The sequence below is a fragment of the Drosophila willistoni genome, assembly GCF_018902025.1.
Source record: "Drosophila willistoni isolate 14030-0811.24 chromosome 2R unlocalized genomic scaffold, UCI_dwil_1.1 Seg167, whole genome shotgun sequence".
Classification (NCBI taxonomy): domain Eukaryota; kingdom Metazoa; phylum Arthropoda; class Insecta; order Diptera; family Drosophilidae; genus Drosophila; species Drosophila willistoni.
Genome location: NW_025814050.1, coordinates 22937247 through 22963295, shown reverse-complemented (window position 1 = coordinate 22963295; position 26049 = coordinate 22937247). Strand labels below are relative to the sequence as shown.

Here is a 26049-nt window from a genome sequence, read left to right as displayed (position 1 = left end):
AAAAAAACTTGTGAACGGCTCGTCTTGTGCCTAGCCGTTCGTTTATGTGTTCCATCCTTGTCTAGGGGAGTGCTAACTTGCTCTCCTTCCAAACAACACAAGCAAGCGATTGTCCAAACCCGTTATATAGGTACACTGTGAAGAATAACAACTTGGGAATTATAAGTGCACCAAAGGCAATAAATATATTTGCGTTAGCGACCTGACCGATTTTTAAGGGATTTTATTTAAAATAAAGCATTTATGAAGCAAAAACTCTAAAAATGGTGCACAGTTTTTGTCTTAGACGCTTGAAATATATTTATATATTAGATATTCCCAATTAAAATATGAATATTAATAGATTAAAACTAAAGTTAACATCGTCGAAGTCTAGGTGGGTCCTAATTATTATAATTTAATATTTAAATTGACTTTTTTTCTTCTGGTCCCAAATATTTGTGATATTTACATTTATGGTTTATTAAATCTAGTTATTTAATGGACCCAGAAAAATCCCGATTTACTTTGAAAATAAGAATTTAAACTTAAGGGGGGAGCCTGCTTTAGGAGGCTCAAAAAATCGATTTTATTGCTTAAATCTGTTCCTAATATATCTAATTGTAAGAATATGTCTGTCAATTTTGGAAAGACAATTCGAATTATTTTTGAAGATACAGCACTAAAAGCAGTCGGGCGCCGAGCAGTGTTCGGTAAACTTTAAAGTGCGTTCTCTCGAGTTTTTATTTTTGGGATTGGCGGGCAAAATTACAAAAAAAAGGGTTCAACCAATCGTAAAAAACCAAAGCTTATTAGATTCAGTATCATATTGCCTCCTCTGTGAACCTGGAAAGTTCTTTAAAAAAAAAATTCTAAACTATTTTTTTTAGTAAATTGAAGTTAGGTTTTTTGGTGAAAAATTCAACTTTTTTTTCAAATCTAAAAAAAAACTTTCAAAAAAAAATTAAAAAAAGGTTCACATAGAAGAAGGACTAATGAAAATTAATTATCCATTTGATTTTTTTGTCTCATGTCAGACAAAAATTGCGACCTACATTTCGCCCGCTTCAATTGCGCGGTGGTGCACAAAAGTAGATGAAAGTGGGATGTATTTCGATATTTTAAATTTAAAAAAATGTTTTTTGTAAGTTTAAATATGTAATAAAATGATGTAAAAATTTCATTATATTTGCTTGTTTTTTTCTATCCTAAAAAAAAACACTAAAAACTGCCTTTCTTAGGCCTCCTAAAGCAGGCTCCCCCCTTAAGAACTCTGAATAAATGCTTTAATTAATTTTGAGTTCCAAGTACACAAAACTGTTTTGATGGCATTGACATTGATATTAATCGATTCGATTCGATTGACTTTCCAAATTTGGTGACCTGCAACGTGACCAAGGGTTTTCGTATTTGAGGTGACCCGGCCATTAGGCAAACGCATGACAAGGTATGAATCTTGAATATTTTTGAGGCAAATCACGTAGCCATCTTAAGCAAAGCGTATAAATATTCAAGTTTCGGCAGCAAAGTTATCAATCATCGTCGAGTCGGCTTTTTTAGTATACAAAAAATATGTACAAACAATTGAAAAATATATTTGGCAGCCTGGTTGTGCTATTGGCAGTTGGTTTGGCAGTGGCTCAACCGAATCCAGGACGTCTACGCAGTCAGAGACAAGAACAAGCAGCTGCAGCTGCTCCTTATCCATCGGCCGATGAGCTGAAACCAGAAATTCCATTCGAAGAGGGCATCAACAATCAGCCAGATCAGACATACGGACCACCTGATTTGACTTATGGTCCACCACCAGCTGATGCAGTTGAACAATTGCCTAGTTCAGCCGATCCTCAGGATTTCACACCCGATCCCGATGCCGAGGAAATACAGCCAGCTGATCAGGCTCCAGCTCTATTGGTTCAACGTCCAACCCAAGGACAACAATTGAGATTCAAGCCCGAATCTCTTCAGTCTTTGGTATTATTGACAAACCAGGCTAATCCTCGTCCCACTTTGCGTTTAATAAATCCTGGTACACTTGCTGTTCAATTTTTATAAACATTATGTAATGTATATATATTATTGTCTTTTGTTATTGTTTAAAGATTCTCAAGAACATTGTTGCGATAGGTCAAATATCGACTGACCAAATAAATAAATACATATTGAATAGATATATAAGTATTTTTCTTTCTATGTATGTATATATATATATATATGTATGTACATTTTTGGGATTTTATACGCGAACAATAAATCAGTTAAATTATGCTACTAAAAATCTATTTTTGATTTCCGACAATGAGAACTTGTTAATCAAACACTTAATAAAAACATTGTTATCAATCAAGTTTATCATCACATAAAAATCTAAACAATAATGTTTATAAGAATACTATGCAAAATCACTTTTGGAATTGTGCGATCCTTGAGCTAAATACACATAACAAATTAAATCAACAATATAAAACAAAAGCAAAATCAAAAAAAAAAAAAGAAACACTCACTCGTCTTAACTCACGCTAGTTATTGTCTGAGTCGAAGAAGCTACTAATAAAAACGAGTGATTAAAATATTATATGCTAATAAATAGAACACAACGCAAGTTTTGGTAAGCACCAAAATTGGAAATTAATCGTAATCGTAGAGTTGTTGCTAGTTAAAACTACGTAAAGCCTTTGTCGTAAATTCGCACACGTTTTCATCATCTCAAAATTAAGATAAATTTAGATTGTACTAGGATTAAAAATCTCCGACAAACTCGCCCAAGTGCCAAACACAAAGCCACAAACACCGAATGCCAAAATGGCAAAATCTTTCCATAGCAATGAATTATAACGACCATAGCCAACATTATAGAAGGTGATCATCTCAATTATGGGTGGTGCTATAAGAGCCAAGGCGGAACTGCTAACGGCTCCCACTAAAGAGATTATATCCGCCAAATTGGGAATGCAGGCGGCCAATACAACTGAGAAGACAAAAAAGGGACAAATTTAGCAAAACTTTCAATCAATTGTATATAATTAAATACTTACAGGTGAATGTAACTAGGACGATTCGCAATATGGTGGCTGCTAGTTCTTTGGCTTGTCGAGTCTCAAATTGATCACGCACAAAGGGTTCCACTATATTGACGGGCACATAGAACTGCAGGGTATAGGAGAAGAATATGGCCACCGCCATGCTGATCTTCACCAATTGGGAGAGACTGCAAAACATAAATTATTAGCTAGAATGAGTTTCATTTGAAATTAAGTTACTTACATATCGTCCTGGGGCAGATTCAGAGTGATGCTGCCTTTAACCATATCCCCGTATTTGAGATAACCAAAGAAACCAACTGCTGTATATAGACAGGCCACGATAACCATGCCCGTATTAAGCACACCAGTAGTGCCACCAAAATCTTGTGGTGTACGCATATTGTTCTCCAATGGCAACACAACACCAATACCCTCAAATGCGTAAACCGCTGTCCCGAAATATAGAGGCAAAGTGGCCCAGGAAGCCACAGGCTTTACCGAACTCGTATCAGGTAGATCGTGCAACAAATATGAGAATGTTATAGCCAAACCGGCAACTGTCAGCACTGAGGCAATCAATGAGACAGGTGTCAGGTACTTGAGATTTCGCACCAGATTCAGAAGCACCATGGGCACTAGCATAATTAGCAAATAGATGTACTTATTCATCACATAATAGTGATCCATTACATCCTTAATGTTGAGGGCCACAAACAGAAAGTAAACACAACAGAAACCAATTTGCGTTATAAACAAAAATATGGTCACTATGCGTCTAGCCAAATGTGAGTAACGTCTCAAGCCCAATGGACCCGTGTCGAAGCTGCTGCAGGCCACACCCGGAAAGTCCAAGGCTGGCAATTGTAATCGTCGGCACAGCTCGTGGGAGCTCTTGACCAGCATGTGCATACAATGTGTACAAATGGCGCCCATAATCAGAGTACCCACAAGGCCCACATAAAGTCCCGCGTTCTTAAAGGCGTGTGGCATAGCTAGAATTCCGGTGCCAATGTTGCCCTTTAGCAGGTGCACCAATGTGTCAAAATTCGATGTGGGATGCTCGAGTTCGCGGTGATTTGTGGGATTGTACATCGATTTGCCAGCATCACTGCCACTGCCTTGACTGCTGTCATGGCTCTCCTCATCGGCCACTCCGGAATGAACTGTGAAGAAGACGGGAAGAGAAAGATGGTCAATACAATTCTTACTTCAAATTAATCATTAGATGTACAAAAAATGCCTGGCCTAGTCCTTCTATGAAGACTACGCCAAATGTGTTAAAATTCGAAATACTATAATTAAGCTTCTTAACAAAGAACCAGCAAATTATTAGAAACTGCTAACTTGCTGTTAAAGATACAGATACAAATGACTCAAAAAGCCAATTAATATCTCTTTAAGATTAAACATCGTGGTCAGTAGAAATGGCTTCACCAAATCAGATTGACCAAAGAAATATACAAAACGGAACACAAACAAAATAAACCAAACAAACATCCATCCGCACTCTATGGAGAAGCTTAAGACCAAAACGGCGCAATATCAACGCTGAGGATGAAATATAAACAATTTTTCAATAATAAGCAGTTTTTAAGAACAATTGTCGAATCGAATTTCGAGTCTAAGAATTCATTTATATACACAACAATTCTTTAAATAAAATCAGTTCATAATTTGAATTCAATGAATGAAGATTGGGTTATTTTTCCTTCTCTCCGGGAATCCCTATTCAATATCTATAGTTTTTGTCTAGTATTAATCACCAATCGGCCATAAATCTGATTCTGGGCCTGAATTGGAAACTTGGGGTAGATGGTTTTTAAAGTTTTACTAGATCTACAACTTTTTCTAAGGGTTCAAAGGTGAAAAGTCTATTGAAGAAGTTAAAAAAGCTTTGGTATATGAATCAACAGGTTAAAGCAGTTAAAAAACAAATACCAAATGTCTCAATAAAAAGGCCTTTAAGTGCTCAATTGTAAGTAAAATGTATTCTCTTCTAATCAAACGCCATCCTAGACATTCAGGCGCCGAATGAACCCGACACTGGGCATATTGTGCAGCGTTTTGGGGGAACACAGAAAGCGGCGTGAATTATCACCTGCTTAGGGCGAGGTAAATGTTATTGATTGACTCACCTGCTATGCTATCCTCACTTTGCACATTGACAAGTGTGCTATCTGGCGGTGAACTGCTCACCGGACGCAATGCATTACTGCGTCCACTTCCCTCGTAATCGGAGGCGTCGCTTTGCTGAAGTAATGGTTGTCGTTCTGACATCTTTTTCGGTTTACGTGTTGCGTTTTCCGCGATCTGAATATGAATTGTCGGTTAGTCGGGTTAAATGTGAATGACTGCAATATTTATTTTATTTTTGTAGAGTATATTCCAAGCAAAACAAAATAAATAAATAAACAGAAAGGATGTGTACCACATGCACTCGGTTAGCGATCTCAAGTCACACTAAAGCCGTTTGCATTGCCAAGCCTGCTTTTAGACTCGTCGAAAAAAAGAAAATATATAAATTTTCCACTGACTTCGTTTCTCCCTGTCTCAAATTCCATGAACGATCGCGGATACAGGCACTAAGAACTAGTGATAACGAGGCCTTTTCCGAATGTTAGACAGAGATGCAGGCAAACAGAACTCAGATGAGGAGAAGGAAAGGGATAGAGGAGTGGAAATTTTCTGCTCTTGTGCCATCGCAGACGAGGCGACTGATAGCTAGCCTTGGACTTGATTTGCGGTTCTTCATTGGTTTCATATTACACACACCGTATTAATCGTTAAAATGATATGAAAAATCGGCAAAAAAATATTTCACTGACTCATTTACTTAATATAAGCTCCAAGTCCAAGCACACATTGAAAACAAGTCGGCAAAGTGATAAGACCTCCTTCCCTATAACAATATTAAATAAAAGCCGAAGCTCAAAAACGTGCTTAACAAATATGTATAAACGATTATTTGCCATGGGCAGAAACCAAATATTCAGCATATCAAATTGTATCCGCCTACAATTAATTTGTTATTATTTTTTCAGCAGGTAGAGAGCCAATGCAAATTCGTCATAACTCGAATGGTTTGAATTAATATTCTAAGAATTTCGGGCGTTTGAATGGTAAGCCAGAAGTAATTAACTTTTTCCCTGAGAGTTACAAACTATAAAAAGGTAAAAACACAAATCAAGATTTAATTATGGAAATTCTAGTTTTTAGTTAATAAATATAAAAACAATAAATTAAAAATGGGAAAACTTAAATTTTAATTTCTCTTAAACAAATACAATTTAGCTTTCGTGGAAAATATTATAATAGACCTTTTTATGTATTATTACTAACTGGAGCTCTTAATTTTTTATTCCCTTCTTGATTCGATTATTAGCTATATCACTTTGGAGCTGATTCATAGGTACACTGGATCAACAGATTGAATGGAAAACTACATATTACTCATAAATTGATAAAATAAGTTTCTGCTTCTGAAGTTATTTTGCAAAACAACAAGTAAATGGAAAATGTTTAAGTTCAAAGATTCTTCTCAGTTTATCAGTTTTATCATATCAGCATTATTATGATTTTTGTTAAGCTTTGCTAGACGCGATAACTAAAGTAGTCCATACCCAAGGTTAGTGTCTAATATTATATTATATCATTAGATATTTAAAACTTACAAAAGAAAAATTATAATTTTTGGAATTATTATTGTGGAATGACGTGGCAGCGGTGGTCGTAGGGTAAAAAATCAAATCACTGAATGAACTAAAACTGTAAGAAATTGTAAATCATAAATAATATTAACTGAAAATATTTTGATATATTTGATACCTGTTGAAGGTTGGCCAACGGTGTCAAATCCTCCATTGATTTTTGTTTTTGCTGACTCTCGACAATGGCAATGAAAGAACAGATGAGAAGGTCACCACGGCGACGATGCGCACAAGCACAATGTATCTATATCTACGGCAAAATCCTGGCCAGGAGACAATCAGGGATGCAGGGGATGCCAATTTGTATGAGAGACTTTCTTCAGTTATATCTAAACAATTAAGAAACACATTAAAATCGCACAATAATCACAATCAATTCATGTTTATATGTTGTATATATATACACATTGTCTTCAGTTAGTTAGAACTGATAACAATGAATGAAAATAGCCAGCATAATTAGAAATTTAATTGGGATGCGCAACAGAATGGTAATTGTTAACATTTATAAGTAATCACAATCTTCAGTTTATTAACAATAGTTTTTAACCATATCACAAAGATATTAACTAACATTTTATACAAAATTACGTTAAACTCGGTTTCAAAATAAAAATCTAAAAAAGTCGTCTTTCGTTGGACATCATAACATTTCACTTACCGTGACCAGTGCTGCCAATTTAGCTATTTTCTCGCTAGATCTAGTGGGCTGCAACAAAATAGCGGCTAGCGGAAATTATAGCTGTTTTTCAAGAAAAACTAGCTTTACTTTATATTTTGAGTCGAACATGCAACAAAAGAGTACGTCCGTCGAGCAAAAGAGAACGAGAAGAGAAATTGGTACGAAATTGTCTTATACGCGTACTTGTCTTATACACATATGTGGTGTTGCCAGATCATCGAGAAACAGAAATCTGGCAATACTACACCTACGCTATAGTTTGTTGTTGTTTTTGTTGTTGTTTCGTGTGCTTGTGTGTGGTTGTTGTTGCAAACTCTTATTGCATTTGTTAGTTAATTAAAATTGAAATCAATCAGCCAGAGCAACAACAGCACACAAAAGCAGCAAAAGTGCAGCAACGCAATGAGAAAGTGAAAAGAAATGTGAACAAAGTGAACACCACACATCGTGCAATCATGCATTTCTCGATACCGGACACACAGGAGGATTCAACATCGTCATCATTATCATTAAATGGGCGGCGAAGTGGGAATGGCAATGGCTATGGCGCGCCCACATCCACCTTTACGGTGTACAATATCTATCTGAATGGTAATTTTCATTGCTGCCTACGGTACAAGCAGCTCCATGCTCTTAACGAGCAGCTGCGTAGGCGTTGCCTGGACTTGGATATGGATGTGGCGACCCTGCCTCCATTTCCGCCCAAACGCCTGTTGCCGCTGACCAACAGCCAACTGGAGACGCGACGCGCTGCCCTCGAGCACTATTTACAGATCATTGGTCAGGACGGGCGAATTGCTCGTTTGCCGTATCTACAACAATTTTTGCAGCGCGCCCAGCTGGAAACGGCCCTGACCGAAGGTAATGTAAGCAGCGATCAGGATGAACAGAAACTGGAGGTGATGGTCTATGCCAATAACCGAGACGGACGACAATTGCTGGTCAATTGTCATGTTCAGCAGAATGCCAGCTCCCTGCTTGAGCGCATATGCCGGGCTCTCCATCTGCCCGATGAATTGAGGCAATATTTTTGCCTCTATTTAATGCGACGCGAGGCAGAGACAGATCAAATTATATTGCTAAGGCGTCTGATGGATTTTGAGGCCCCATTTATTACAAGACTTCATGCCCAACCTTGTCAATTGCTGTTACGCACCTGCTACTGGAATCCCCGATGGGATACAAAGCTGCTTGGCAATAAGGTGGCCCTGGATTTGCTATATCAACAAACTGTCGCCGATGTCTATCAAGAGTGGATCATATGTAATCCGGAGATGCGCAGACAATTGAATCATCTTCAGGCGCAGGGACATCCTTTACCGTACTTGGAGCTGGCAAGTCAACTGCCCTCCTATGGATGCCTGCAGTTTAGAGCCTCTTCGGTTGACTACCCCGAGCCGGAGACCAGTGCTCTGATAACAATTGGCAACAAAGAATTGAGTTTACGCTCAACACGCGGACATAAGATCTATGAGACGAAATTTCGTGTAACCAGAATGCGTTGTTGGCGCGTGAGTGCCCTGCATAATACATTCGAGTCGCGGGATCAGCCGAGCCAATTGCAATTGGCCTTTGAGTATCTGATGTCCAAGCAAACGTTACGTTGGATAACCATAACCAGTGAGCAGGCCATGCTAATGTCTGTGTGTCTCCAAGCAATGGTGGATGAGTTACTGCATGGCAATGGCAGCGATGGTGGAAACGGCGATAGTGATGATGATCTGGAAAATGTAGCTGGGACATCTGGTTCGTCTCTATCCACACCCAGTTCGGTATCATCCACATCCACATCGAATGCAACATCATCAGCATATACAATGGCCAACACCAACACGGCAACAATTGGTGGCGATTCCATTAATCCGCCTGTTAAATTTCTAGCACAACGTCTGGCCCCCACATCCAGGCAACAACATAAACTGACCACAGCTCGAACCTTTGCCGCTGTTTTCTTTCGCAACGATTCGCGTAACGGTGGAGAAGAAGATCCGCGAGCAGCTGTCCGTAATGAGGCCTTTGAGGGCATTGGGGATGATGATCTTTAAGGTGGGAACTATTTTCCATATGTAAGAGTCCTAGAAAAACAAAACGTGAAAAAAACCTATCCAAAATACCTAAGTTACGTATGATAAGAAACAAAAAAAAAACGGAGCTCAAAACCAAGTCAATTTGGTGCCAAAAAGAAATTTAAAATTTTTTTAAAAATTATTCTCTAAAATCTCAATACTCGTTATTTTTTGCAAAATGAAATTTACTAAATTTGTGGAAAATTTTCTAAACTAAGTGCTCAAAATTTACCTGTCTATAATTTCAATTGGAATCAAATCATACAAGTTGAGATAATGTATTTAAATAGTCTGATATTGAAAACATTTCCCCATAGTTTTGAATTTTCGCTATGTTAAAAGTCTGAAATCGACAAAATGGCAGCTAACTTTACATTATTCAAGTCGTTGGTTGAAATTTTAACGCAGTGCGAAACTCAGTTATTTTATTTTGAACAATATTTTGATTTGTACGTCATCAAAAGTAACCTTCAAAACACGAAAATCTCGTTATATACCTATTCCACTCTAAAACTGATCTCTAGATGAGATCACTTTTAAGATTTTGTGCGCCTAAGCTGTAGGTAGTAGTATTTTTAATAGAAACGATTTAAAATTAATTTCTTGTTTTTTTGTTTCTACTATATAACATTCGCTCTCTGGTGCTGCCAAAATGTAATGAAAAGAAAAAAAAAAAAACCAAACTAAGAAACTCTGAATGTGCATTTTTTGTTGAGGTCAATCTATTGATGATAATTGAAATGAGAAGGAAAATGATTAATGAACGTAGTGTTGTGTTATTAAGAATGCTCAGATAGGATTTTATGTTACTAATACTAATATACAACATAAAAAAAATAAATAATTTATATGTATATGTGTATATGTATAATATTATACTTCTTTTGTAAATGAAATTTTTATGATTATACTTTTTACTACCATTCTCTGAAATATTATTTTTATGTACAATGTATGTATATGCGCTGTTAGTTTGTAAATCTATTATTAACAGTTAAATACAACAAAAATTATATATGTTATGCATTTTATAAAAATAAACGTAATGCAAATTGCGACAAAGTGGGTAAATGTGAATTAGTGCCTTTTTTATGGGTAGAATTTTATATTGCAAATTATATTGCCTAAATTTCCGGCTAACTTGAACATACATATATTCGGTGGATATAGAAAAAAAAAACAAGTTTGAAATCTGTAGTATATATTACAGCTATTTTTATTTTTAACCAGTGCCAATACTAGCTAATGTGTTTTTTGGCTTCTATAAAGTGTCATGTTAATTATTTTGTTCACTATTGTTTGTGACCAAGCAGCAAGAGAAAAATATTTTCAAATATATATTGAAAAAATTTTATAAATTTTTCAAAGTATCCGATATATCGATAACGATAGCCGACTTTATAGTGCTGCCACTAAAATCTCATATGGCTCGTTTTCCAACATTGCTTTTGGTGGTGCCAGACCACTGAAAACTAAAAAAAAAATTGGGGCAAAAATATTAATAGCATATTTGGGGAAGATAAACAAACAGAGAAACTAGCTTGAATTAATTAACCTAATTGAAAATAAAATGGAGCGCAACAATGGGTATGAAATCGTTTCGAATTTGAGCATTTGCAATAATTTAAATAAAGTGTAATGACGCATAAAAAAAAGTAAACACGCAAATGCACAGGGTGACACCGACATGAAAACTGATAATTAGGCTATTCTTTCGCTTGATTTCTTTAGTGTATATTTTGCACTTTCAGACGCTATAACGCCTACATACGCCGCCAGGGCTCGGCGCCTCATAACCACCATCACCACAACAATAATACAACATCAGCAGCGTCATCGCTTGGTCCAGGAGCGGCTCCAAACTCAGCGCAATACTCCAATAGTAGCATTAGCAATGCATCGCCAGTTGGCGGCGGCGGTGTTGTCATTGGAGCGGGGGTGGGTGGGCAACAACACAACAACAGTAATTTGTCACAGCACGACGAGCTAATAAGATACATACGAGAAGCATGGAATAAGGTAAGAGAAACGAACGGGAGGAGGCGGCAACAATGAAAAAAATGAAAAGCGGGCCACGATGCCAAAGAAAATAGGAAGAAAGAACAAAAAAAAAAAAGAAAATAAAAACAGAAATAAGAAAACAATCTATCACAATGTTTAACACCTTGCGGCAGGTCGCACAATTTCTATTTATGTGTTTGTGTCAATCTTCAAATTTGTTTTTATTTTTTATTAACGAAAACATAATGCAAAAGGCTTGTTTATACTAGGAAAGTGAATCTGAATCCGATTCATCTATAGTGAAATCAAAAATGGGGCATTCCCTCAAAACTATGAAATATTGTCTACTCCGAATTGGAAGGGGAATTATTTTGTCAATAAAAAATCTTATCATTTTTTATTATCTTCTCTTTTCCAGGTTAACGAACAGGGTACACCTATAATTTATTGCAACGAATCTGATAATCAATTGAAAAATTTCAAACCATTCAATCTGGAGGAGTATTGGGGCCAGCGACTAGTTCAGAATATACATGTTACCACAACACATGCTGGCGGTCATCAGTAGTCTAAGATGGGGATGGCAGCTGGACAGGATTACCTTTAAATGGTGCATTGCCTAAATAATCGTTTAGCATGTATTGAATGTAAATGAGAAGAGAAGAACGAGAGGGAGTACACGATAAATAATTAATTAATTGCATATTTTGTAAAAACAGGGTGCCAGTTCTTACCCACATCAACTTTTGACGATTTTCTTTCACTTTGAAGGAATTGATTTAAACAATTTATTTTTCGTTCTATCGCTAATGTAATAATCAAATTAATTGAGTGCAAAAACACTGCCAGCTGAGAGGCGAAATTTTTTCTGTATATGGTATATAGTTGAAGGAAATATTTAAATTTACACGGCACCCTGTTAATACAAAAGAAAACAAATCAAATAGCATACCTTTACTTTTATGCTTTCCATATTTAAATACAGCGCCTTGTTCGCGCTCAAAACAGAAAAACAAAAATCGAAAACAATATGACAATGAACCTTTGCTTGTAAGTCGTTTTAATGGGGTCTTTTAAGTGGATAGAAGTAATTTAATTAGAATTCTTTTCATCGGAATCCAATTCTAATGGAATTAGATGGAAAATGTGTCATAGATGTGGCCTATTCAATGGAGTAAAATAAATGATTGTAAAGAGCACAGGATCTATAGATATAGAGCTTTAGAGAAGGATTCCCAAACAGGGTGGTCAAAATTTGTTCTAGTAAGTAAAGTATCTAAAAATTTATTAGTGAATTAATGTACATATGTATAGCAGCAGAAAAGCAAAATTAATGTATGTATAGCAGCATTTTCGGATTGCGAAAACAAGAATCAAAACAGAAATAAAAATTTAGGATCAAAGCAGACACAACATTGAAAAGCAAAACAAACAATGGCGTACGACCAGTAAATCCCACAATTGAAATCCATCCTCTTTATGAATTAGAAGATGGAATAAAAAAACCAACCAAATTTGATATTTCTTTCATTTTTTCATTAAACTATTTGAAAAGTATTTATGATGCTATTTGACATAAATCAAGTGGTATTTTTTAAATCTGGCATTACAAAACGTCTTTAAAAAAGGCCAAACCAGGGCCGCAGCAAATAGAATCACTTTTCTGGGACACAAGTCCCTCCATTATATTTTGACATCACGCAAATAGAATAAATGCTTAAGATTGGCACCTCCGATTTCCCTGAATCCCCTTAAGCAGTGGTTTTAACATTTTTTTAATTTTTAGTAATATTGTTTAAAACGCGTTTTTTCAAAAATGATACCCCAGGGTCACACTAAATCCCGCTCTTTCTAAAAACATAAATACCAAATTTTTTCTTTTCCCGCCATATAAAACTTTGACGCACGCATATTGAGAGGGTTGTGGAAGCTCAGAAATTTTTTAACATTTTAATTTCATTGAATTGTTCCAAGAAAAATGGTTGTTACGCCAGAGAAGAAGTCGCCCAAGGCAATCATGAAGGTTTCACCTACGAAATCGCCAATGAAAATATCCCCAGCTAAGCGGCAATTGTTGCTGGAGGAGAATGTTAAGCCCATGGAAGTGGAACAGAAGGAGAAGCCCGACCAGCGCAATCGGGATGAAGAGCAATATTTGGATTTGCTGAGGTCCATCATTGAACGTGGCGAAACTCGCATAGATCGCACACGAGTTGGCACCTTGTCGATATTTGGGAGTCAAATGCGTTTCGATATGCGGGAATCTTTTCCGCTATTGACCACCAAACGTGTCTTCTTCCGGGCTGTGGCAGAAGAGTTGCTTTGGTTTATCAAAGGAAAGACCGATGCCAAAATATTGCAGGATAAGAATGTTCATATTTGGGATGGCAATAGCACTCGAGAATTTCTGGACAATTTAGGATTCACCGATCGGGCTGTTGGTGACTTGGGACCCGTCTATGGGTTTCAGTGGCGTCATTTTGGGGCAGAGTATCGTACTTGCCAGGATGACTATACTGGTCAGGGAGTCGATCAGTTGCGTCAGGTCATTGAGACCATAAAAACGAATCCTTCTGATCGTCGCATCATAATGTCAGCATGGAATCCATTGGACTTACCCAAAATGGCATTGCCGCCATGCCATTGTCTGGCCCAGTTCTATGTTTCGCAGTCGCGTAACGAATTATCCTGTCAACTGTATCAGCGCAGTGCCGATATGGGTTTGGGTGTTCCTTTCAACATCGCCTCGTATGCTCTGCTCACCTATATGATAGCCCATGTGACTGGCTTAAAGCCCGGCGATTTTGTCCATACCATGGGGGACACTCATGTCTACCTCAGTCATGTGGAGCCCATCAAGGAGCAATTGAAGCGCACACCGCGTCCCTTCCCAAAGTTGGCATTTAAACGTCAAGTCACTGACATTGAAGATTTCACCTATGAAGACATTGAGATTGTCAATTATAACCCCTATCCAAAAATTCAAATGGAAATGGCAGTATAAAGATCAGAGCCGGCTCTAATGATGTCGATTTTTAAATCCCATTAGACATGCGATTAAATCGGAACGAGGTGTATTCCCACACACACACATAGGTATAACGGTGTATTGTCAAAAATTCAATATTTGTGTTAATAGTTCTTAAGTTCAGAAAATATATGTATGTAATCTCAATAATTTGAAACAATATGTTCTTCAAAATCTTAGGATTTTCGATTAAGTATTATCAAGAATTTGCTGTACTTTTGAGAAATAAATCGGAAATAAATGTTTCATTAAGGACGAAATCTGACTAATCTGTCTGTGAACGCACTTAAAACCGACAATATGTGTGTAATAATACGTTTTTATAATTTGCCCCAACCCCAATTTACCTTAAGAGGTGTAAAAAGCACTAACGAATTGATTTCTAGCTAGAAATTCCTAATCAATCTTTTGGGGCGTTACATATATAGCAAAAGTTAGATATCACATTTATGGGATCTTCAAAGTAGAGACTCCAAAGCCCTATTACAAAATGTAGCCTTCGATAAAGTAAAAGAGTTTAAAATTCATGAAAAGTTTTTACACCCTGCAAGAACCTTATCAATTTTCCCTATTTAAAGTTCAATTATTAGTTTCCAAAATCCTTTTTTTAAAGATATAAACTTGTGGTGAATAATTTTGTTGCTCAACATCTTAAATATTGATTGTCTACTTGTTATCCATATCGGGAGTCGATAGAGACTTCAAATATATTCACATCCTAATGACTAGTCGCATAAACAAAGCCATATATTGATCTTAACTGAGTAATAATATTGATTCTGAACTGATTTTGGTTGGTAAACACTGCCCGCATTGAATGGAATCGAAAACGGGTCGGCCCCAATTCCGAAAAGTAATTTCGTCAAATTTAAATTACTTTAATTAAGGGAAAGAAAGTTCATCGATTTGCAAACGTCCTTAATTGAGGATTTCAAAAAATTATGGTCTTCATTTGACGTAATTTCCTTTTGAAATTGAGACCAATTTGATTTCCGAGTTTGTTTTGTTTTGTGGAACCGCATTTAGAAGTTTAAAAAAATTGTATATTTTATTCTTCTTTCACTGTGCCACAGACCGTTAAATGTTTTTAAACTATTGCTCCGGACAGTTAGTTGTCTCTCATTTCACATCCAGTGCTTAAACCATTTTGCGCAGCAATCTGTTGATCTTGTCCTCACGGTTGCCAAAGTCACCACCATTGACATAATGGTTGGCCTTCTTGCGCCAGCCACCGGTGGGGGTGTTTAGCTTGAAGGGCCACAGGAAGTTGGAGGCATACTTGAAGTTGGGGCCAACGGTGAAGATTTCATGGACCAAATCCTCAACGCACTGAAGCTGGTGGGCCTGACGCAATTTACGCTCAATCACAAAGTTGTCGGTGATGGGGACACGCTGACGATTGTGCTTGACAAATCCACGCTTGTAGATCAATTCGCGCACCGATTTCAGATTGGGGTAACCCCAGGTAATGTAGGGCTCAGCAATGCGGAGCATGTTGACGGTGGCCTTGTTCAGCTTGATGAAAACACCATTGTTGATCTGGCGCAGGCGGAACAATTGCAAAACCTTACGCACCTTGGGGGCAACCTTGTTGATACTAAAAAAGACGAGAAAATTGAACCACTTTAGCCATTTGAATGTCTATAAATGACATTGTGATCAGCACTTACCCACGGATACGCACGACAAAAGCCAATTTAGCCTCGGCTGGCACGTAGAATTGGTTACGCTTCTTGGCCAAGCGACGCAACTTAATTTCACGTTGATCTGCCTTAATGTACTCGTTTTGGTACTTCTCGGCACGGACCAGATTCTCCTTCTTGCGCAGGGCAATGACAGCAGCACGCTTCAAGCGACGTTTCGTTTCAGCGGCACGTTTGCTGACTACTTTCTTGCTGAACTTCAATTTAGATTCTGGAACAGCGGGCAGCTTTTTAGCTGCTGGCTTCTTTGCAACCGGGGCTGGCATCTGTGTGTAGCACAATTAAACATTTTATTTATCAATAAATTCATCAATATTTTACAAAATATTGAACACTAACCTTTTACTTGATACTCGCACGTTGGTAAAAGAAAGGGAAAGAAAGAGCGGAAATGCTCTATACGCCATGGTGGAGCTGTCAATATTTGTGAATTCAACTCTGGGCCAAGTGTTGGTAAATTAATCGGCTAGTCGCGCAGGACGGTCACATTTCTGCATGCAATACGGTCACATCTATTTCTACTCTCATCACTAACTAGTCCCAGCTGTTCGCGCTCTTTTCTTGCCGTATATTTGTGTAATTATTTAATTAATTGTTAATTGTTTTTTTGACTATGGAGTGTCCTAGCAGTCCTGTTTATCAAACAAGCGTTGAGCAAAAGCGGCAAGCTCAAAGCGCGGCTAAAAGGCGACACTTGGGAATGCCCAAATTAAGGGAAATGTTGCGTGATGTAAATTTATATATTTGCCTCTGTATAATATTGCTATTAAATGTTTATTTATTTCGTTTTTCAGAAATGCCGCATACGAATTATGGATGCTCGTAAAAATAACATTGATTCCAATCGCACCCTTCAATTAGTAAGCTTATTTCGTTTTGATACTGTGCAGAAATCATAATGTAATTTTCCTTTTTCGGCAGGCTGAACTGAAAGAATTGTTGCGTTTGGAGCTAATTGAGTTTGACCACGATTTAGAACTGGAAATGCATATATTGGAGGAGCTACTTTCGGATGTCAATGAATGGTATGCCTTAGGAGAGCAAAGCCTAGAGACCCTGTATGTGGAACCAGATGCGTCGGCCACCGAACAAATTGTTCTTTGTCCCGTGTGCCAGATGAAGCCTTTAAGCAAGTTCAAATCATCGTCCTATATATGTGAATGTGGCATTAAATTTGAACATTCTGCTGACTTAAAGCGACTGGAGCAATTGCTTCAAAAACAGATTACCACTCACGAGATGAATTGCACACAGGCCTTGTGCTTCTTCATTGAACCCTCAACAAATGCCCTATACACCATGTGTGGCACCTGTGACTATTTCTCATCTGTTTAATTATAGGATTCTTTTTTTTTTTTTTTGTTAAGTTACACAAATCAGAATATGTTATAGAAATTGTTCGCCAACTGTTTGTAATATGTATACTAAACTATTTGTAAAATTAAGGATATTATAGCTACTAGCATCTAAAATTGTAATTGATTAATCTTTAAGAACTAAAAAAACCATATTGTTAATTGATTTGCCAATTTTTATATGTATGAAACTTTAGTTTACTTTAAGAATTTCTAATAAACATAATTTTCTTTCGCAATGTAAATTCAATTTATTTAACGAAGGAGTTAATAGCGCTAAACTCGAATGAAATATAAATTTGTTAACTGATCTAGAGGACCAGTTTTGTTATGCTTACATTACCATTAATTTATTGCTTCAAGGAGAGAATCTTTCCATTTATTTTAATGTTATGTTTATAAGAATCTTTTTAATCATACATTTAAGTCATTTTATTAAGTTGTGAAATGTTACAAAAAGTTAATGACAGAAACTTCTAAAGCGGTGGGACACGCGGTTCGCCGACAATTTCCAGCTGATCCTCTCCAGCATCGACGCCAAAGTGTAGTTCTTCGCCACGTTGATAGGCCCAGGACATTCGTTTGGATGTGAAATGAATGCCCAGCCTTCCACGATGATCAATGGCAATGATGCCAGCCGTCTCATCGAATCGTTGAGTCATTTCATTGAGTACTCTTTCGGCTGCCTCTTGGGCCGTATGGTTCGCATGTTGGACTAGAGCCAACATTCGGGATACTACATTGTAACGCATAATAGTCTCGCCATGTCCCGTGGCCGAAACGGCAGCCGTTTCATTATCGGCATAAGTGCCGCCACCCAAAATGGGAGAGTCACCAATGCGTCCAGACAGTTTACCGGTTATGCCACCTGTTGAAGTGGCAGCTGCCACATTGCCGCAAGCATCGATGGCCACAGCACCCACAGTGCCTGGTGAGCCATAGATTTGACTCTCGCGCTTCGATCGCGTCCGATTTAAGCTGGCCTTGTAGTTCTCCAAAGATTTCTGGGCTGCCTCTGTGACAAGAGCTCCTTTTTGTAGGATTTTAAAATTCTCCGATTCCATGGCTATATTCATGGCTCCCTCGCCAGCTATATAACGATGTCGTGTTGTCTCCATGATGCGTCTGGCCAGAGATATGGGATTTATTATGTCACGTGCTAGGGACACGCAACCAGCCTCCAATGTAGCGCCATTCATTATAGAGGCATCCATCTCAACATCGCCATCCCAGGTGAGAACTGAACCATTGCCAGCATTGAAATTGACATCCTCCTCGAGTGAGTTAACTGCTCCTTCCACTGCATCCAGTACACTTCCCGATTTGATCAGTGCTTCATAGCCCCTACGTGCTGCCCGCTTAACTCCAAGTTTCTTCAATGGTATACCAGAATCGGCTATATCGCCAGCTCCACCGTGCACCAGTACAGTGGGCTCAAACTGTCCTATGCACTCGCTGTGTGTGGCAGCTTGGGCCTGCATAAAAACGGTTTTCAGTCTGTGAAATTTTCGTAATATTTTCCAAAATGTTTGCATTTTGGCACTCGCCTACTTACCTGGCACGAATGGTTGAATAACAGAAAGAGTATCCAGCAATTTATGATAATTTTTTCGGGAAACTGTAAGTTTAAGGAGAAATTGAAATAATTGTTTCGGTTAGTCCGGCCTCAAGTTTACAGACAAAACTTTGGATTAGCCAAAGAATCTAGAAATAAACTGAGCGATCTATGACCGGATGCAGTGAGATTTTGTATCGACAGGACTAAAAATTATCAGCACCCACGAAATCCAAACCCGTTTCCGTTAAATCAAGTTTCTCGTTTAAAAATTCAAACTGTTAATTGTAAATATTATGTATGTATGTACGTGCCTTCATTATATTTTCGCTAGAGTTATTTAACGTCTTGTAACCAGAATCTAACAAGAATGACTAAATCATTACGTCCCAAAAATGTTTTATTAATACATTTCAGCACATTGATTAAAAGTTCGTTTTTATCTACAGATATTGTGTGTGCAATATCTGATAAACCGGTTAAACTGATAATCACACAGTTTGACAGGCCTTGGCTACGGGATCGGCATCGGGATCGGGTATTGGCCAAAACTTTTGACGTGGGTCATAAACATAAGCAACAAGAACAAGACACAAACCGGCAAACAAACAAAGTGCACGCAGAAAAAAAAAAAAAAAACATCAACAACAACATTGCGTAAGAAACGCTATGACAGGCAAGTGCAATACCACGAATTCTATATACCCTTTTCATTATCTCATAACTAAGGCAAGTTTCAAGTCAAAAACAGTTAAAAACTTATAAATAAAAATTTGAGAAATAGTCGTAGCAAATGCCCAGAGATCTGGAGATACATAATACCCTCTGTAAGGGTATATCTATAATATCAACAGAGAGACAACCTCACCAATTAATGCTCTCTCCCTCGGGCTCACTCTGCGTATGTGTATTTACTTCATGCACTGATTGTGAGAGAATATGCCTGTCTTGTGTTTGATCTTGCACGTGCATGATGCTCACTCTCTCTCACTCTCTCTTTGTAGATTTTGCTGGCTCCCTCATTTGTTGGGGCTCGCTCACCGAGTGCGGACGTTTAGTGCGGAACTAGCTTTGGTTTCTTTGGAAAAGCTCCTGCTAATCGTTGAAGACGTGCGCATATTTCCTCACTCGTTTAATGTTGTTTATAAACATACAGCTCACACACATAAAAAAGAAAACAAAAAGAAAAGAAAATAATAATTGCCATAAAAAAATAAATAATAATTAAAAGCTAGCGCTAACGCTAACGAAGCTGCGAGCGCTCATTTATTTAAAAGAATTCAAATGTAATTTTCTTTGGATACCAAAAGTGTTCTTTTGTGAAATTCTCTATCTTTCTGAGTGTGTGTGTGTGTGTGTGTGTAATTGCGAAATAATTTGTTTACATTTTGGAAAAAATTCGATTTTGTTTTGTGTTATTTTATTCTATACGCGAAAAATGTTCGTTTGAAAGGAAATCATTGAATAAATATTCGAAAAAGAAGTGTGTGTGTGTGTGTATTATGGAAATGGGCCTCGAGAATAAAGTGAAAATCAATTAAAAAACAAACAATTTGTTGGCCCAAAAATGGCACAGTTAAAGCACTTCAATCTAATACGTTGCGATCACCTGAGTGATCGAGCACGTACAATCTATGACAATTTAGAGACCGATATCTGTGCCATAGAACACATGAAATTGATCTTGACATGCCTTTGCATATTCCTATTAATCGTCGGATGCATTTATATTTGGAGGAAATATGAAAAGTAAGTGGAGAACCGAAAAGATTTTAATACACCAAAGCTATTTAAAAGTCGCACTGAAATATTAATTGGAAAATTTCGTGCCTAATTGATGAGAATCTTTTGTGGCGCCTTCGAAAACTTAATACTTGAAATGAATTCCAGAAATAAAAAGAAAACCACACATAAAACCTTGAACTCAAAAGTCTTTTTCTGTTTTTGGTTTCAAAAAAATTACGTGCAAAGAGATATGACCATACATAAATGCAAAAAAATGTTGTGGGTATTTAGTGGCTCGAGCCTATGCTAATTTAGTTAAACACTTAAAAATTGCACAGTCTGCACTGTTAGTTTTACGATGTGTCTTTTTTTTGTGGTGCATTACGAAATCGCTGTTTCGCTTTTTGAAATATTTCCTGTTTTGTAGTAGATAGATATTTGATTTTTTTTAAAAGTTTTCCACCCGATAAGTATGGTAAAAACTCCTGTTTTTCATCAATGTGTGTGCCATGTTATTATTCTTTTTATGAGGAAACGATGATGGAAATGATGACTGTAATCCAATACTCTACTAATTTGGATTTTAGGTGATATGTTAAATTGTTTTCTTCGCTTCAGTTTTATTTTTTGCAATCGAAAAGAAATTGTTGGCCAATATATTTAGATATGAATATTATAAACGGTCAAGAAAACATATTTTTATATGGCAAGAAGAATTAACGAGTTTCCTTTAACTTTTAGCTCCTATCATCAATTTCAAAGTGATTTTTAAGAACAATATTTTTTTTTTTACAGGAAATTCACATAAATTACAAGTAAAGTCTAACAATCCGAAAAAAATATACTTATACGTTTTTATGGAAGATCTTAAAAGGTTAAATAATAATAAGAAAAGAAACAAAATACAATTGAGATCTTCCAAAGCAATTAAGAAAGGCAGTCATAGCCATTTTTCTCTTACGGTATACCATAACAATTAAAATAAATTTCCAAAAAGTATATAATTATTAATGATTCAAATTAAATTACAATACAAATAACATTTCGAAGAACTTAACTTGGGCTAGATCAAACAATTGGCCTCTTCGTGATCTCTCTTGACAAGACTGAAAACGTCCAAACTTGTCAGACTTTTTTCCGTTGAAATCTTTCTGACACGGTCTTCCATTTTTATATGAGTTGCGAAAGAAAAGTTTGTTTGTTTTGCAGAGAAGCAAGAAATCTGTGCAAAATGTTAACATTATGACCTATGTTCTAGTCTCGTATGATTCAACCAGAGAGATAAGAATTTGTTTATCAGTCATTCTATTCTATGGAAATGAGATGATTGACCAATTTGGGAAACCAAACCAATTGTTCAGACTTTAATAAAAAGAAGTATTACAATTAGAATTCTTACAAATTGTTGAGACTTAAATAAATATATGAACATTTAAAGGGTGTGTTTTATATGCTTTTAAAGATAATACCAAACAAATTGTTTTTCCATTGTTTTTTCTCCAAAAATATTTTATTTATTGAAATATTTTACTTCTTTAGTTTATAATTTTTTTAAAATTAGTGAATAGAAACATCTCGTCATAACTTATGTATATGTTTTCGCTGTAATACAATTGAATTTAAATATATTAAAGATGAATAAGAAGCAAATGATCTGCCAAGAAACTATTGACTCATTTTATATAAAATTTAATTAAAACTATTAAAAGAAAAACTGCCCTTGGGCGCAATCAGAATTAGTGCAAAGGGCTTCGCCTCAAGTAGGCCAGTTTTGATTAACGTCAAAAATCACTAAATTTTATTCAATCTAAGCAACCGTTGCTTGAAGTTCTCATTCGACCTACTGGAGCTCTACACGTTACTTGCTCAGTATATTTTATAGTTTCATTTGTGCACAACCTAAAATTTCTCTACTGTCTACAAAATTTATTTTATTTTTTAGAGTTATTTTTTTGATAGTGAAATTATTTAGATCCTTTAGATTACATTAAAAAAACAAAGACAACCAAATTTTCTTTCTACACAATGGCTTCTGCTCCACTTCGGGGATTTATGCCGATCTTGATGCGCACCGTGGTCCCAATGATCGGACGTGCCCTGCACCAGCGGGGAAGTTCGACCAAGATGAAGGATGAAGCGCGTCAAGGATTGATTGCAGCCCGACAGATGGCTAAGTTGGATCATTCCAAAGCCAAGGTGATAAATCATATTGCTCAATATAGAAGCAACATATTATTTACTTCATATTTCAGATGCACATTCCACGTCGATTCTATTCGAACTTTCAACAGTAATTTCGTAAATTAATATTATAACAGACGTTTCCATTACCAATCCAAATTGCATAGATGTGAAGAAAAATTTTTCTATATTAACATATCGCGGAATTGGCTGTAATATTTGTATGAATTTAACATGGAAGAAGACTTTTCATTCAAATCCTCATTCAAAAGTGGACTGAAAATGTTGCAAAGCATCTTTTCCATAATTCAAAATATAAATGTGTAACTAAATTGTGCATTCTCGTTTCTTTGATCTTCTAGATAGTCCTTTTTATTTTTTGGTGGTTCAGTTCTCTATTCAATTTGCAAAGAAAGTGAAATAAAAATAATTTATTTTTGACAAGTATTTCGTAGGTGCCTTTATGTGCTTATCCTTAACGAAGTTTCAATTTTTAGAAACTCTGAACAAATAAAATCAAATTGGATTAACCATTTTTCATTTAGATGTTTTACTGATAAGTTTACTATTCGGAAAATGAAATGTGGATGAGAGGTTAAAAATGATTAATTAAATTTTCATATCGATTTTGATTTGATTTTTCATTCATGCCACTTAGAGAACTCTGATTTCATTTTCTTTTCTGTGTTTATAGCAAATCTCGTTGAGCAGATATCTATTGAATGGTTAACGAATTCGTAAAGATATATGTATGTATATTATATATTGGAATGTTCCCCAGATGAGACTCATATGCGGCGATTTATCATAATCATTTTGTGGCATGTGTTTGGTGGCGTCATCGTGCCAAAGAGTAGACCACCTGGCAGCAACTTAAGTTCACTAGCTTTTGGGATATATGTATATCTTTTGATTCAGATCAGTTGTGAGGTTTGAACCACCTCTCCTCACCCTTGTTTGTGGTGTGGCCTGTTCACTTGACTAAATACTAAAACTTGACTAAAAACATATTTCTCTTTTTTTTTGTGTTTCGACTGCTGCTGCCGATAAACAAAATTGAGAACGTTTTTGTTTAAATTTAGCGCATGCGTTTATAAACAAAATGCAAAAGCAGCAGATTTGTATATTTAATACAGTGGGTGGAGGTAGCATACAGTAGCTTGACTGCCAGAGGGGATAAAGTGACCGAGTGGGTGGGTGGCGGGAAGGGGAAACGATGTGGCACGATGGACATATTACTCATGCGGCGCTAGCTGCTTGCCAGCTGTTTTTGTGTTCCAAACGATGCGACAGATTCGAAAAACAGCAACAACCGAAAGACATTCTGAATTAAAAAAAAAATAGAGAAATGTGGAAAAGGAATTGTGATTACATGGATGGGGAGTATAACTTTTATTTAGGGGGGAAAATACAATTTGGCATTGAATATATCGATAGGTAAGACTCCATTAGTTAAACAAACTAAGGTTCGACTCCTTAACTGAACTTCAAAACTTGAATTCAAAAGTCTTTACATTACCCTCTTGCTACGCCTCTGATATATAGAATGATAAATTAACAATACTTTGCTATTTTTCCAAATAAACAATAGTACCTAAGTATATATACTCAATTTGGTTTTAATTTTTTTGTAAATTCCCAAAGACATAATAAATGTTGAAAATTTTCCCCAATTTATGACATCCCCAGACAATTTTCCACCTAAATGATGACTAAATGACCGACTGTGCTTAGATTCCCTTGGATGCAGATATAAATATATATATACAAACAAACTTACATATACGAGGAGATACATTTTCATTTAGCGTCGACAAAAGACATGAAATCTAAATCTAGTTGCAAAATCATTTGAATTATTTACTGACAGCCGTGACACATCAGTCAACACACAAAAAAATAAAAATTAAACAAAGTATATATGTATGTAGGTATATACATACAGACATGCATCTGGGTATATCTCTTTGATTCGAGGAATTAAGAACTTGAATTTGTTCAACGAATCAAAAATACTCTTCTCAATTAGAATGTACTGAACTCTTGCAGTTGAACAAGTACCATATACTTATGTTTAGTATATATGTTTATATTCATGGCTATTCAGTAACGAAAATATTCACCTAAAAGAAGGGATCCGTCTCAAAGATCTTGTGGGAGCAGGCCAGTTACATATTCCTTCACTCTTTTCACAAGCTCTCAATGTATTAACTCTAATAAGTTTTCACGTTAGCCAACTTAAAATCCGTCAATATTTATGTCGAATCTTCTTGTTTACTATGAAGTAACTAGAGAACTTTAAATGCTTAATACTCAAGAGTTAGCCGAGAAAAGTGTAATGTAGGTAGTAAATGAGGTCAAATTATGGAACATTTGCAAAATCCTTTTCAAATATTTGGGAACAAAATCCAACAAAAATTGTTCTCCCACACATTTGTGTCATTTTCTAAAACTATATAGGGGAAAGTGGGGTTAATCGGCGCATGGTGCAAACCGGCGCAGTCGAATTATCTTGAAATATAATAGCACGATCCAAAAAGTGATAAGTGTCCTAAGATCGCATGTTGGTAGCCTATATTTGGATAATAAACTTAGACGTATCCAATTTGAGTATCCGAAATTTTTGTGATTATGTAATTTTTAGCCTCAAAAATCAATTTTTTTTCGCCGAAAAACGGTTTTAAAAACATTGAAAAACATTAAATAAATTTTTAATTTTCATAGATGTTAACTAAAACAGGTTCCGACATATATTAACTTATGGTGTGCACTTCGTTTTTATTTTTAAATTCACACAGTTTTAAAATATTTAGTTTAAAATGCTAAAACTGAGGGTGGGGCAAAGTGGCGCACTAGTAGAAATTTAATAATGGCGTTTTAAAATATTAACTATATTTGAATAAAAGTCCGATATATAAACTAATTATTGATAGTTTGACAACGCGATTTTTGACAACGCCAATTTGGGGTATGTTTGAAAAAATCGCTATAGCTTTGTAACGGTAAATTATATCGAAACGTATCTTTGATCAATAGTTGGACAA

General features: G+C 36.3%; 9 protein-coding genes, 1 long non-coding RNA gene and 1 other non-coding gene across 11 annotated transcripts in view; 7 read left to right on the top strand and 4 right to left on the bottom strand.

The window, feature by feature from the left end:
* Positions 1-2: 2 nt before the first annotated feature.
* Positions 3-99, bottom strand: LOC6648245. The gene has a single exon (XR_049905.1). It is a non-coding gene; the product is annotated as a U6atac minor spliceosomal RNA (small nuclear RNA).
* Positions 100-1481: 1382 nt separating this feature from the next.
* Positions 1482-2051, top strand: LOC26529562. The gene has a single exon (XM_015177282.3). The coding sequence runs from the start codon at positions 1552-1554 to the stop codon at positions 2032-2034; it is 483 nt and encodes a 160-aa protein (XP_015032768.1). The 5' UTR covers positions 1482-1551; the 3' UTR covers positions 2035-2051.
* LOC6648238 (proton-coupled amino acid transporter-like protein CG1139) lies at positions 2026-6883 on the bottom strand. Its single transcript, XM_023178928.2, has 5 exons — positions 6828-6883; positions 5138-5312; positions 3244-4165; positions 3015-3187; positions 2026-2947 (listed from the first exon to the last, which is right to left on the bottom strand). Exons 1-5 carry the CDS (start codon positions 6861-6863, stop codon positions 2703-2705), a joined length of 1551 nt encoding a protein of 516 aa, XP_023034696.1. The 5' UTR covers positions 6864-6883; the 3' UTR covers positions 2026-2702.
* LOC111519264 lies at positions 6667-7313 on the top strand. Its single transcript, XR_002724294.2, has 2 exons — positions 6667-6769; positions 6837-7313. It is a non-coding gene; the product is annotated as an uncharacterized LOC111519264 (long non-coding RNA).
* Positions 7314-7665: 352 nt separating this feature from the next.
* On the top strand, positions 7666-10534 carry LOC6651871 (sorting nexin-17). Its single transcript, XM_002074210.4, has one exon. The coding sequence runs from the start codon at positions 7847-7849 to the stop codon at positions 9434-9436; it is 1590 nt and encodes a 529-aa protein (XP_002074246.2). The 5' UTR covers positions 7666-7846; the 3' UTR covers positions 9437-10534.
* Positions 10535-10912: 378 nt separating this feature from the next.
* On the top strand, positions 10913-12499 carry LOC6651869. Its single transcript, XM_002074209.4, has 3 exons — positions 10913-11044; positions 11209-11476; positions 11877-12499. The coding sequence occupies exons 1-3, from the start codon at positions 11028-11030 to the stop codon at positions 12024-12026; spliced, it is 435 nt and encodes a 144-aa protein (XP_002074245.2). The 5' UTR covers positions 10913-11027; the 3' UTR covers positions 12027-12499.
* A 722-nt stretch (positions 12500-13221) lies between these two features.
* On the top strand, positions 13222-14746 carry LOC6651868 (thymidylate synthase). The gene has a single exon (XM_002074208.4). It carries the CDS (start codon positions 13437-13439, stop codon positions 14460-14462), a length of 1026 nt encoding a protein of 341 aa, XP_002074244.2. The 5' UTR covers positions 13222-13436; the 3' UTR covers positions 14463-14746.
* A 761-nt stretch (positions 14747-15507) lies between these two features.
* Positions 15508-16603, bottom strand: LOC6648243 (60S ribosomal protein L7). The gene is made up of 3 exons (XM_002070793.4): positions 16529-16603; positions 16157-16455; positions 15508-16083 (listed from the first exon to the last, which is right to left on the bottom strand). The coding sequence occupies exons 2-3, from the start codon at positions 16453-16455 to the stop codon at positions 15624-15626; spliced, it is 759 nt and encodes a 252-aa protein (XP_002070829.1). The 5' UTR covers positions 16529-16603; the 3' UTR covers positions 15508-15623.
* A 99-nt stretch (positions 16604-16702) lies between these two features.
* On the top strand, positions 16703-17783 carry LOC6648241 (RIP-like protein). Its single transcript, XM_002070794.4, has 3 exons — positions 16703-16919; positions 16984-17049; positions 17111-17783. Exons 1-3 carry the CDS (start codon positions 16803-16805, stop codon positions 17522-17524), a joined length of 597 nt encoding a protein of 198 aa, XP_002070830.1. The 5' UTR covers positions 16703-16802; the 3' UTR covers positions 17525-17783.
* Positions 17784-17938: 155 nt separating this feature from the next.
* LOC6648236 (probable isoaspartyl peptidase/L-asparaginase GA20639) lies at positions 17939-19192 on the bottom strand. The gene is made up of 2 exons (XM_002070795.3): positions 19100-19192; positions 17939-19019 (listed from the first exon to the last, which is right to left on the bottom strand). The coding sequence occupies exon 2, from the start codon at positions 18756-18758 to the stop codon at positions 18021-18023; it is 738 nt and encodes a 245-aa protein (XP_002070831.3). The 5' UTR covers positions 18759-19019; positions 19100-19192; the 3' UTR covers positions 17939-18020.
* A 1396-nt stretch (positions 19193-20588) lies between these two features.
* Positions 20589-26049, top strand: part of LOC6648244 (ATP-binding cassette sub-family C member Sur) — a 53045-nt gene continuing 47584 nt past the window's right edge. Inside the window, exon 1 of the mRNA XM_047010515.1 lies at positions 20589-20848. Within this exon, the coding sequence (XP_046866471.1) occupies positions 20667-20848 (182 nt within the window). The 5' untranslated portion in view covers positions 20589-20666. The remainder of the gene's footprint in view (positions 20849-26049) is intronic.